The sequence below is a fragment of the Pelmatolapia mariae genome, linkage group LG22, assembly GCF_036321145.2.
Source record: "Pelmatolapia mariae isolate MD_Pm_ZW linkage group LG22, Pm_UMD_F_2, whole genome shotgun sequence".
Taxonomy (NCBI): Eukaryota; Metazoa; Chordata; class Actinopteri; order Cichliformes; family Cichlidae; genus Pelmatolapia; species Pelmatolapia mariae.
In genome coordinates this window covers 9,648,613-9,661,117 of record NC_086245.2, presented here as the reverse complement: position 1 = coordinate 9,661,117, position 12,505 = coordinate 9,648,613, and the positions used below count along the sequence as shown (strand labels likewise).

Here is a 12,505-nt window from a genome sequence, read left to right as displayed (position 1 = left end):
CAGGTTGACAGCTGTGAGGTGGGAACCCTGCGTTAAAGCATCTGCTGGTTTACCTAAAGAGGAAGCCCAGGTCTTTTTACTGTAAGCCAATGACTTACAGTAAAAAGATCTGTGGATGCTTCCAATCTGGGTTTGCAGAAAGACACAAAAGCAAAAAGAAGTGACTTAACTTAGGTACTACTTTAATAATTGCACAGGACAGATGAGGTAAATGTTTAACAGGAAGTAATCCCCTTAACTTTTCATACCAGCTGACAGCATGCCAAAAAGTGGCTCCAAACACTAACAACTCTTTTTTTACAGAACAGAGTTTCAACATATTGTAAATGATGTAAATGATGACGTGGAGGCAGGTTTACTCAAAAAGCTGAGACAAGGATGTGCTTTCAGCTCTGCATGTATACTAAAGTAAAAGTATTTTGGCACATGACATAGTTGAACAAGCTAAACAGATATTGGATGGATGAGCGACAATAACACTAGATTTGGCAGCTAAATGCAGAGAAATATCTTCATTTCTAAAACGTTCATGTCTGTAACAAATCAGCAGGTTAGCTGAACTCGCATTACAACACAAAAGAAAAAAGGAGAAACCAAGCTAATGGATTTAAAACACTTGACCAGCTTTTGAAAAGAAACTATGAACAAGAACTTACAGTGAAATTTACATTCAAAAAGGTTCCAGCAGCAACTCTAACAAGATAAAATAAAACACACACACAACAACAAAGGTAATTTAAAACCTCAGAAACAATTTTTGCAGTGTTTCAAAAACGAATTTCAATTTAGAGGGAGAATCCAGATCTCCCAGACTTTTAATAAAAAAGAAAACCCACCAGAAACATTGTACAAATGTAAGATTGCTGTTTTTATTTTACTCTTTAACCAAGTCTCTGTATTAAACCATTTATAGTTTAGCTTTTATAATTACATATAAAAAAGTTTAGCTTTTTCAAATTCTATTCTAATTCTATTTCTAGAAATCCTAAAGTGAACTGAACTATAACACCTATATAGAAAAACTGTCTTTCTGCTCACACTTAACAGTAATATTTAGGCTACTAACAGGCTGGAGTAATAAAAAAACAACTAAAAAGCACACAAACAGATTTGGTTTAGCTTATCAAACTATTCCTGCTTCAAACAGAATGAAAAATTAAAGCTGTATGCAATTTTTTTCTAATGTAATTTATACATTAGCCACACCGCTAAAACCTTTAGCAGATTATCTATTCGCTGAGAACACACATAAACCTACCAACCACCAAACGCCCTCACAGCTCCTGTGTTGGTAACCCAGCAGGTCTGAGAGGCTTTGACAGCATGAGAGGACGTACACATAATTAGGCAGGTGGTGTTAATGTTGTGGCTGACTAGTGTTTGTATAGTTACAGTACAGTATTTGTGGTTGTAAGAAGCCACTGTGGGAGCATCTTTGTGTAAACGCCAGACTGAGCCGAGTGCTCATCAGGTATTTCATTTGACGCTTCAGTTAAAAATGTATCCAGAAATCCCCTTTATCACAATATAAACACTGTCTGTATATTTATGCTTGAATGTAAAAGTACACTTAGTGTAAATACAAGTTTATTATTGCAAGTTTCTTGTTTCATGTACGATTTTAGAATCTGTACTTTGAAGCCACAGAAGGGAATGGTTCACTTCAGACATGTTTGCACTAGTGGGAATATTCCCATTGCTTAGGCAGAGGTGATATTGTCCTACGTGCACACTGGACTATGAAGCTACAAGTTGGAGACCAACTAATGTTTGATCTTAATTTGTCAATCATTTATGTTCTTAAGTGCACTTTGGCTGGAAAAACTTTGGAGTTTTAGTGCACATTGGAAAACTATTTTAGTGCACTAAGCCTGCAGAAAAAACTGCAGCACAAATCTGAGAAACAGAAACAGATGCTTCATTCAGTAAAAAGTCAGACATCACAGATGAGGGGGCTCGGCACCGTTTGTGCCGTGAGGGTTTCGGAGGACTCTTTGATCTGTGTAAAAATTAGTGGCGTGGCAAGCCATGCGTTTGTTGACAAGTGTAGAGGACGGGGTGCTGTCCTGGATGGAAAAGTCTCTAAAGGACACTTCTGCATCAGGCAGATCACTGGGCAGTCCGGGCTCCCTCCCCAGGGGTCTCCACAGTTTAGGGTGGAAGCAGAAGTAGTACAGGGTTTTAAAAAGCAGCCCCAGGAGGTAAGTGAGAGGTAGAGAGATGAGAAGTGGGAGGACGTACGCATCAGTCTGGACCAGGTCTCTGTAGCACCACCAGGTCACCAGCAGGACCGCCCCATCTATGGTCATGAAGGAATGGTAGATTAGGCTCCTGCCACGGGTCCGACCCTCAGCCACGTTAAACCAGCTGAAGTACCAGATGAGCCCCACGGTGGACCGGTACAGCCACTCCCCACCCACGCTGTCCATGAAGTTTGTCCTCTGTTGCCACGCCCACAGCACGAAGACGAACCACAGCATCAGAAAATGGGCGGCGATGTATCCAGGAAGGACAGAGGAGAACAGGGCGAGCGTCGCCACCCGTGGGGCGATTAGCAGCAGATTCCACAGGAAATAGATTAAGGAGGACCCCCATCCCTGCTTGGCTTTGTCTACGAGGAAGGCGCGCAGGGAGCGGTGGTAATCCACCACCATCCAGGCTATGGAGGTGGTTGAAGCAGCAATACTTACAACTGAAAAACAGAAGTCAAACCAAGAGGAAGTGAACAAGTGCACAACTGTGATGTTTGCTTGCTGTTCACAGAGGGAGAACTCACACTGAACGGTCCTGGCCTTGTTGGTGCGAAGTATGACGTGGATCATCAGGGTGAGCTGAGGGGCGCTCTCACAGAAGGTCTCGATAAGACGGAGCATGCTCAGGTCATGTGTCAGGTAAACAGCATACTCTGACCCTTCCTCTTTCCTCCACCAGACTCTAAAGCCCTGACGTATGGCGGAGATGTGTCTGAGTGCGGATGGGAGAGCAGCGTGAGAAAATGACACAGCAATGAACAAACCAAACTCATGGAAATAATCGGGTATGATTCATTAGGAGAGGTCAAAAACAGTGTGACTCTGAGCTTTTCATACCTCATTAATTCATTTTTATGCAGTCAGTTGTGCTCAGACTTACTGGATTTACAACTTACCACACCTGACACTGACATTTGTACATGGGTTGAAGTGTTTTAAAGAAAAACATATGGTTTCATTTTTGATTAGAAAATAAAGAAAGTGAAAAAGCTATGCTAAGGAAACTTTCACAACAGACCTTAGCTGCTGTTGAAACACTTATTGAGAAACAGATTCAGTGATGAATTGGGAGTGATTACATGAAATGACCTTACTAACGTTTAACAGATGTGTTTTACATTTACTTAGTTCCTTAAGCTAAAACCCAGGATGTTTTACTGTTTTAAATTACTAGCATCCTGAGTTTATTTATCAGTGCCAAACTTTAAAATGTTCAAAACAGGTACTACTATACCATAACACCTTTATTCATAAAGCACTTTAAAATAAACCAGGGTTCACAAAGTGCTGTACATATAAAATAGCATAAACAGAAAATAAAATCAAACATTTTAAAAAATAGAGAATTAGAGAAAATAGAAAAATAGAGCCAACCTTTCAAAAAGTGCCAGAGGCTTCAGCAAATAAATATGTTTTAAGACGAGTCTTAAACTCAAAAGGAGAAAACGCGCATCCGAACAATCAAGCAGCTGCATTACCCCGATGTTTATCAAATTCAAATTTTATTTCAGTTTGAATTTATTGACTGTGCACTGTTGCTGTTCAAACATGAAAAACCTAGTGTTAAAGCTAAAATAAAACTGCTTTAACCTTGCCACACTTCCATAAAATCCTGCCTTTTAGTCTTCTCCTTACGTGGCGCTGGGTGACAGCTGAGAGTTGGGAACCCTGCGTTAAAGCACCTGCGGGTTTACCTAAAGAGGAAGCCCAGTTGTAGAACATGCAGCAGGCAAGACAGCTTCACTCGGTCCCCGAAGAGCACGCTTTTCGCCCCAGTCTGTGGGCTGAAGCCCGGCAGCTCTCGGTCGTACTTGAACCAGAACCAGCTGAACATCTGGACCACGACGGACGACAGGACCATGAGGCCAACCAGGACTCCGAACCAGAAGAAGTCTCCTCGGCAGTAAAACTCAGTGGCCACCCAAACATCGGAGCCCCAGTCTACGAGAAAAGTGCACACTCCGATCACGGAGAAGACGAAGTCGGTCCAGGAGTACTTTGAAAAAGTTCCGCGCTCCATGGCTGAGCCTCCCTCTCTCAGCAGCTAGCTGTCCACTCGAGCTACCTGTTTCTGAGAAGCTAACCTTCAGCTAACGTCGTGTACCGTTATTTCCCTCCCAAAGTGGCTCCACAGTCTTCTTCACCACGATGAAGAGAAGTTGCAGAGGGTTTGACATTTTGAGCTCCAGTAAATTAATGTTACGCCCAAGACAAATAAATTACGTTTAAAAACTAAAAAATACTTCCAAAGAGAAGAGCGGGTGTGTTTGTGTGATTGTTGGCCCCGCCCACCGCGGCTCATGTGCATCACAACAGTCACAGCACCGCTTTCCGACATTCGCCATTTTGATTTCAGGCATGAGGCTAGCAGTTTCGGAGACTTTTCAGCAACGGCCTCCTAATTGCAGTACTCTTAGGCCACAAAAAAGTGGTTGTTTCTTATACACTCTCACAAAGTTTCTGTAGTTGTTTAACTACGCTTTTAACGTCTATTTGTTGTTTGTAGTCCGGCGCCATCAAGGAGTGCGTCTTGTCGCAAATCCTTAACTGGCCAATCTCCCACTGTTGTACCTTTGCGTGAATTGCACCCGATAGTTTCTCTGTCTTTTCAGTGTTTTAAACAAAGCTTTAAGACTTTTCATAGCTATGCGTGCTTGTGGATTTATTTGCATACTTAGAAATCCGATTGCACACACAGTGATCTGAATAGTCACACACAGATTTTAATATGCACACAAAAACTGAGATAGACATTCGCACAAATAGTTTTGGTTCAATAATAACCCACAATTTCTGTGATAACTAGGAATGGAAACTCCTATCCAACGGTGGCTCTGGTCTAACTGTAAAAAGTTATTTTCATTAATTCTTAAAATAGCCTTATCGCACGATATTTTTTCTAAAAACTAAAGTTAAAAAAACTAAGACAACCCCCCTTTTAGTCGTGGCCTATCATATCAAAGGAGGGCCTTACGTATGGCGGCAGACTCACGCCTGCGCTGTAGCCGCTTGGTTGTTGTCGGGTTTGTCGTTTCGGCAGCACGCGCGGAGCAGCCAGCAGCATGTCGCGGGTGTATATCGGAAGGTTGAGCTACAGAGCCAGAGAGAAGGACGTAGAGAGGTTCTTTAAAGGCTACGGGAAGATACTCGAAGTCGACTTGAAAAACGGGTAACGATGCTGTGAATTAATCGTGTTTAATCTGGAAATTGGTGCTTGAAGGGCCGCGTACGGCCTTGTTGAATCCAAAGCGGGTCAGACTTGCTAATGCTAATATAGCTACTCTACACCAAATTTCGCTTTTCCCGTTATTACGTGTGTTTTTTTCCACAAGTTCGTCTCAGTTTTACATGAGTGCTAGTTTTATCGACGTAAAGGTCAAGCTAATTTTTCCCATCTTTATTGTTGGTTATTGTTTGCGTTAGCGCCAAATCGCTAGCGAGCTAATGTTGGACGTGGCAAAGTCAAAGGCGGCTGTGTGCATTACAAGCAAACGGTCTGCTGCAGCTGTAACTTCACCCACCGTTATATTTTTAACGCAATATGAAACCGTAGGGGGAATAGTTTCAACCGTATGCATAGCCTTCCTTTACGTTAAATATCTCTTTGCAGTCGTGTGTGTTTATTGTCTCTATAATATGATTGAATAGTCTGTATGTGTCACAAAGCTGTGGAAAAATACGCACTGATGGCTGAGATATAAAATTTACAAAAATGCACAACAAATAAATTTGTATTTGTTCACATTTGAGGAAGTAAAATGGTGTATTGAGAAATTTCTGCATTACAACAGCCAACAATATTAAATGAGAGCTATAATAAAAATTGGTTCAAGGAAGTCGAATAGCTTAATAAAATGTAGTAATTCAGTAATAATATATAAAAATAAGGAGCTTGATAATAGGAAAAAGGTTAAAATGCATATTACTAAAATAAAAGAAATCATCCAAGTTAAAAAGAAACAACACACAACTTGTCAGTAAAAAAAACTAAACAGAAGCAAAACTTAAGTAAAATTTGCAGAAAGTATTATATCATAAAACACGGATAACAGGAAAACATGTAAAAGGTCTTCTTTTTATTTAAACATGTTTTATTTCCATCTGCAGGTATGGGTTTGTTGAATTCGATGACCCCCGTGATGCTGATGATGCAGTATATGACCTAAACGGCAAAGAGCTGTGTGGAGAGAGGGTCATTGTGGAGCACACCAGGGGACCACGGCGTGATGGAGGCTATGGTGGTGGTGGTGGTGGAGGAGGTGGAGGAGGAGGAGGAGGAGGGCGGAGTAAGTGTCCAGCGGTGTATTGCCCGTATTTCACGTGAATAATAATTTATAAGAAATCTCATTTATTTCAGGGAATTCTTAAATTTCATGGGGGGCAGAACTGGTCCTTGGTGGCTAATGTGCATTCAGTTTATATCATAGTTTCATGGTGGAAACTGACAGAGGTGGTTTTTCTGTAGCTGGTTCATAGAATTGGGTGGAGTGAGGTGAAGCTGATTTGTTCTCTATTAATTCAATTTTAGTTTCTGGGTCACACCTCCACAGTAGTTTCATCACAGTTCACCTTTGTTGCGATCTCAATGAGCATTCCTGGTTTCTAGTGGTGTTTTTGAATTGGGGAAATCTTACTCGTGTACAACTTAACTGTTGCTTCTGCGATGCAGTCCCTGACAGATGGTAGCATCTTTCTTTCTGTGATGGAAAGCTGGAAACAAGCAAGGTGGAACCTAAGAAAGAAAATGGCGCAGCTCTGCTGTCTAAAGTGAACATTTAACAGTTTAACCACAATTTGGTGTGTTATCACAGTCTGATTAAGCTTTTCAAATCAGGATTTGACCAATATCTGATCCTTGAGTCTGGTAGGTGTATCTCCGATACCTCTAGATCGTTCTTTGAGAACCAAAGGGGAATTATTCCTGCTAAGCCGCTGACCTCATTTTCTTTGTTTTGGTCGTTGAGACACTCCCACCCGTCCACATTTCACTATTGTTCTGGCTTGAGTGAGCCTTCTAGGTTTCTAGTGGTCTCTTAGCCTGCGAGTACGTCTGAGTTTCTGGATAGAGCAGTAATTTGGTTTTGAATTGCTTTGCTGTACATCACTTCACAGCTCCTACTCAGAAAAGAACAGCAGGCGTGGGAGGAGGTGTCGTAACGTGATTAAATCTGTGTGCACCAGAGCCACCAATGACTTCTTCAAATATCTTGGGTTTCCATGTGATGGATTTGAAACTAACAATACATGTGAATGTGTGATGATGCGGGAATTGGCTTACTAATTAAAACAGTATAAATGTATTGATTGAGCATTGTAGAGTAACTATTTGACTGTCAAATATCTTGTAATCTATTGATGTCTTATTCCGTTTTTATTTCATTTAAAGTGATTGTCAATTTAAAGGTAAAGATTTAACAAAGAACCTCAATGTTTTAATTGAAAGAGTCCTTTGCTGACTGCCTGCCCCTATTGCTGGCCATGGTGTCCCCCCTTTCCAAGAGTGTGGTTTGACCATTCTGGGCCCCTGGGCAGACCAAAAAAGGGAGCCATTGTGAATGAAGACCGCTTTTCCCATTAGGCCCAGGCCGGGTGGTGAGGATGCCATGGGGTTAGGAACAGATGTGGGTTCAGCTCTTATAGGTGCCTGAAAAAAACAACATGTTTTGTGTCAGTGAAATGTTTTTAGATAGGATAGATTAGACACTTGATTTAGTTCACCGTAAGTACTTCCTCCATCAGTTATTAATTTGATTTTTATTGCTTTTTTCTTTTCTTTTTTCTTATTTAAATAGGCCTGTTGAGCATCAACCAAAATTTAATATCCATAGGTTTTTTTTCTTGTTGGCTTAAAAATTTAAAGAAAGACTAATAGAAAGAAATAATTAGGGTCTTTTTAGGAATTAATAGCCTTTTCTTTTCTTTTTTTCAGCCTTTTTGCTTTTTCCCTATTTTGTTTCCTTTCCCAAGAGATTATTGATATATTTTAATAGTGTGTAGCTGGAAGTTTAGTATGACTGCACCATCCCAGTTGCTTTCCAGTCCTCATTGTTCCTTCTGTTTCCTTGTTACCCTGAAAGGTGGATATGGACGCTGGGGAGGAAGAGACAGATATGGTCCACCTATACGGACAGATTATCGGCTTATTGTTGAGAATCTTTCCAGCCGCTGTAGCTGGCAAGACTTAAAGGTATGTTTTTGCTTAATTCCCCCTCCTCTCTCATATTAAATACTTATTGTGAAGGCAGCAAGGCTTACAGTCCTGATTTAAAAAATTGACGTGCCTTCTTTCTAGTTCTGAAAAAAAAAAGTGAACCATTATTTTCAGCGTTTTAACATTTCCCATAGCTAGACTGAGGTTTTCCCCATCTTTCTTTTTTAAAATTTCCCTTATTTTACCCAACTTTAAGAACGTTGCATTAGATTTTATTTTTGTTTTTATTGTGCCCACATAATTATATAAACATTCATAAAGCGCAACACACCCATTCCGATCAGGTTGTCCATCTGGAAAGATGTAATATGAATCCATGATTCAGAAGCTCTCATGGATTTTATGTAAAATATTTACATGCAATTTTGTCAGAGCCTCCAGTGGACACATTCTCATTATCTCATCTGTTTCCTCTCCTTGGTAGGACTACATGAGGCAGGCGGGTGAGGTGACTTACGCTGACACCCACAAGGGCCGGAAGAATGAGGGGGTGATCGAGTTCAGACTCTACTCTGATATGAAGAGGGCCCTGGAGAAGCTCGACGGCACAGAGGTGAACGGCAGAAAGATCCGGCTCATTGAGGACCGTCCCGGTGCCAGGCGCCGCCGCTCGTATTCTCGTAGCCGCAGCCGTTCCAGGTAAAAACGGCACTGATGTCTAGTATTATATTAGGAATTGCATGCTGTTGCAGTCGGATCCAAGACCTATAAATGGTATAATATTTTGTCAGGTCTCGCTCCAGGAGCCGCAGGTCTCGTAAGAGCCGCAGCCGCAGTGAGAGCAGCAGTCGCAGCCGCTCCCGCTCCAGGTGAGAAAAACTTTATTTTGCTGTTTTGTCCAGAAACTGATAGGTGTTAGATCGTTTTGTCCTCTCACTAGCTGCCTTGAGACACCTTGAGACTTTGTATCCAGTTTATTTGTTTTTATAAGTATGTTACAGGAAACGTGTTACGCTCATTTATAGCTTTCATATTCGTAGACTCTACTAGAGTTACTTTGCATGATTCAAATCAAGGCTTTCTTATCTTTCTTTCTTTCTTATCCTCTTTGTTGTGACTTCCTACTTCATCCTGTCTGTAAGAAGCTGTTATAGCTTCTGTGCTCACAGCCAGAGCCGTGAGACTGAGATTGCCATATTAGGATAGATCTTTCGTTCTCACTGTAGAGGAAAGCTAGCTGAAAATAAGGGGTTACGTTTACTTCTATCCTGACCTCATAAATACAGACTTTGTTTAAATATGACCATCCGTTACTGAAATCGTGGGTGTATATAGAAAAATAAGGAAATGCAAAATGGGTTTAATAATACATGCACAAAAATGTAAATAAATCTCCAGGTCAAACCCTCAGTCTTTGTCATAAGACGATGACATCGTGCATTGGTTTGTAAAATCGTGCTTAGCTGCAAAACTGAGCGTTTTCAGGACTGCATGCTGACTGGCTCATCCTTTGTCATTAACAATAACAAAGGATGAGCAGATCCTGAATAATCCTCCTTTCTGATTTCTGATTCTTAGTTACTAAATATGACTGAGCGCATAAATTGATCATAAGTGTTTACTGAGGTTAGCGCAGAGGGCTGTCTTACTTCTATAGGGCAAGAAGTCTTTTTTTTTTTCTTTTTTTTTTTTTTGTATGGTGGCCTTTAAAAAGCATGAAGACTACGTACTTTCTCTTTACTGTCTTCAGACAGGATGTAGAGATTTCTGTTTAAATTATGTCTCTCAGATGCTTTTAAAGCTGCTCACAATCATTCCATTTTTGTGTTGCTGAACATCGAAACAGAGAAAACAGACCGTAGAAAAACCCCTAAAATTCTAATAATTTTACCCAGCTTTTCAGTGCTTTATGTTAATGAGAATTTTGGTGGATGGGTTGGTGCAATAAGACTTGGTTTGTCTTTTGTCCACAGAGCTGCTTCTCGCTCCCGCAGCCGATCTCGTAGCAAGAAGAATAAGGGAAAGGGCAAGAAGGAGGAGGAGGAGCGCAGTAATGGCGCTCAGAAGAACAAGGATCGCAGCCGGAGCCGCAGCCCCAAGAGTAAAAAGAGCAAGAAAGAGGGGAAAAAGGGCAAGAAGGGGGAGTCCAGGTCCAGGTCTCGCTCTCGGTCTCGCTCCAGGTCTCGCTCTAGATCTCGTTCTGCATCTGGAGCTAAGGATCAGTCAAGGAAATCTGTCTCAAAGGGCCGCGAGGAGCCCAAGAGCGATGACGAGGGCGGCGAGCCTGAGCGAGGCTCACGCTCTCGCTCTCGTTCCCGTTCTCAGTCTCCTGAGGAGTCCAAATCCAGAGCCAGGTCTAAATCAAAGTCCAAATCCCGTTCCCCCTCACCTGCCAAAGCCCGCTCCCGTTCCCGCTCCGCCTCCAGATCGGAGTCCCGCTCTAAATCCCGCTCCCAGTCTCGTTCTCGTTCCCGTTCCCGCTCTTAGTTCCGATTTTGGACTGTTTGTCACAAGCCCTCCTCCCAGTGTCTCCCTCCTGCCCTCTATTTACATTCCCCATGCCCAACAACACTATCCTCACCTCCTGTTTTTTGATAAGTAGCTGTAGAATACCAGGCGCTCATGCTCGATGTCTCTTATGCACATGCTACTCCCTTTCATTTGCCCTTTACCAACATGCGTTTTCATTAGAGGTGTTTGTAAAAATAACAACAGGGTGCAATGTCAGTTTTATAAGTTCAAACGAAGGTATGGTATTTGTCTTAGCCTTTTTTAATCAAATGTAGAAGCATACTGTTTTTGTCGATATGCTGGTTGGGAACACCTTCCCCACTTTTGTGAAATCCTTGTAATCTTTGTTTCACATTAAAAAAAAATGCTTGTTCTGGACTTGTTAGAGTCATGTTTATGTTGGTAATAAATTCGGTGTGTGAGGGAAGCAGGTTGGGTCTTATTTTTATTTTTTTGCATGATGGTGTAAATATCACTGGGCTGAGTTTGTGTTTTTTTTTGATTGTCCAGAAAAGAAGTTGAACAATTTTTAGAAAATGTTTTTGGGGGTTTTTTGTTAGGGGTTAATATAGGATTAATTGGCTTAGAAAAACTCATAAGGTAGTTTTTATCTGTTTAAAAAATAAATTAAAAAAAAAAAACTAAAGATGTGTTTTGTAAAGTAAAAGGCTGGTTTGACTGCAGTGGTGCTGGCAGGCTTCAGTTTCATAACTTGGTAAATTCCCCTCAAACTCAGCTGATTACACGTTTTTGTCTAATAAACAATTAGTGGGTACATTTATATTCACACCAAGCTTAATATTAAATTTATATTTATAAAACTGATTCAAGCCACCTGTTTTCCACATGACAGACATTTAAGTGGGATAAATCAAAGAAGCTTGTTACCATGACTCCTTGGATCACGTGGTTCACCATACACCTAATATTTAATGGTTTATCTAAGACTTACTTTGAAGGCAGAACTTGTGTAATTTCTTTGTCAGTAAGATAGCTGGAAGACCAACAGTTCAGTCCTCGTGCTCTGATTTTATCCATGATGTGAGAAGGAAGAAAAAACTGCAGTAGAAAGTCCCCAACTTTTACTTTTATACTTTGTGTTTCACATCTTACAAAGTTATCCGTGAGTTAGACTATAGCTGCTGGTGAAATTGGTCAAGTCAGTTTTCCTTAGGTTTCCTGTGGGTATCTGCATGTGAGCCATAACAAGAGCTGGCTAAATACTCTTCGCACACAGGAAAGAGACAGTGTTTGAGAATACACTAAGAATTATCAGAGTTCATAGAAGGAAATACTGAGGTGACTCAGATCATGAGAATATTTTCCATTTTATGGCATAAAGTTTGGATATATTCAGTGACAGATTCTCAGTGTTGCAGTGTGAGGACTAGAAGGGTTTGGTTTACAAGACCTGTGCTGCCAAATGGTATGGGGACTGTAATTTTAGATCAGTTTAATAGTTATTTTTACTACTGAGCACTCAAAACAAGTTATAGATTCCCATGATCAAGTTGTTTGTGCATGTGTGGCAGAAGGCTGTGTGCGTGAACCAGAGCAAGGTCAAGAAACAAAAGCCTTCACAGATAGATGT

The 12,505-nt window shown here is 41.1% G+C and overlaps 2 protein-coding genes across 3 annotated transcripts; one reads left to right on the top strand and one right to left on the bottom strand.

Moving 5' to 3' along the window:
• Positions 1 to 181: 181 nt before the first annotated feature.
• On the bottom strand, positions 182 to 4,533 carry xkr8.3 (XK related 8, tandem duplicate 3). Its single transcript, XM_065471780.1, has 3 exons — positions 3,947 to 4,533; positions 2,777 to 2,964; positions 182 to 2,692 (listed from the first exon to the last, which is right to left on the bottom strand). The coding sequence occupies exons 1-3, from the start codon at positions 4,270 to 4,272 to the stop codon at positions 1,941 to 1,943; spliced, it is 1,266 nt and encodes a 421-aa protein (XP_065327852.1). The 5' UTR covers positions 4,273 to 4,533; the 3' UTR covers positions 182 to 1,940.
• A 726-nt stretch (positions 4,534 to 5,259) lies between these two features.
• On the top strand, positions 5,260 to 11,370 carry srsf4 (serine and arginine rich splicing factor 4). 2 transcript variants are annotated; one of them, XM_065470512.1, is made up of 6 exons: positions 5,260 to 5,421; positions 6,360 to 6,544; positions 8,330 to 8,439; positions 8,888 to 9,102; positions 9,195 to 9,272; positions 10,377 to 11,370. In XM_065470512.1, exons 1-6 carry the CDS (start codon positions 5,315 to 5,317, stop codon positions 10,888 to 10,890), a joined length of 1,209 nt encoding a protein of 402 aa, XP_065326584.1. In that variant the 5' UTR covers positions 5,260 to 5,314; the 3' UTR covers positions 10,891 to 11,370. The 2 variants fall into 2 exon arrangements, with proteins under 2 accessions (XP_065326584.1, XP_065326583.1); XM_065470511.1 differs by lacking the exons at positions 5,260 to 5,421; positions 6,360 to 6,544 and adding an exon at positions 6,561 to 7,892 and having other exon boundaries at positions 10,377 to 11,369.
• Positions 11,371 to 12,505: the final 1,135 nt, after the last annotated feature.

Excerpts from the sequence above, each read along its gene's own strand:
- srsf4 (XM_065470512.1), top strand. The coding sequence starts at position 5,315 with ATGTCGCGGGTGTATATCGGAAGGTTGAGCTACAGAGCCAGAGAGAAG. Across the intron at positions 6,545-8,329 it reads AGGAGGAGGGCGGAGTAAGT|GTGGATATGGACGCTGGGGA; the intron begins GTCCAGCGGTGT and ends TTACCCTGAAAG. Across the intron at positions 9,103-9,194 it reads CGTAGCCGCAGCCGTTCCAG|GTCTCGCTCCAGGAGCCGCA; the intron begins GTAAAAACGGCA and ends ATATTTTGTCAG.
- xkr8.3 (XM_065471780.1), bottom strand. The coding sequence starts at position 4,272 with ATGGAGCGCGGAACTTTTTCAAAGTACTCCTGGACCGACTTCGTCTTC. Across the intron at positions 2,965-3,946 it reads CAACTGGGCTTCCTCTTTAG|ACACATCTCCGCCATACGTC; the intron begins GTAAACCCGCAG and ends ATCCGCACTCAG. Across the intron at positions 2,693-2,776 it reads CAAGGCCAGGACCGTTCAGT|TTGTAAGTATTGCTGCTTCA; the intron begins GTGAGTTCTCCC and ends TCTGTTTTTCAG.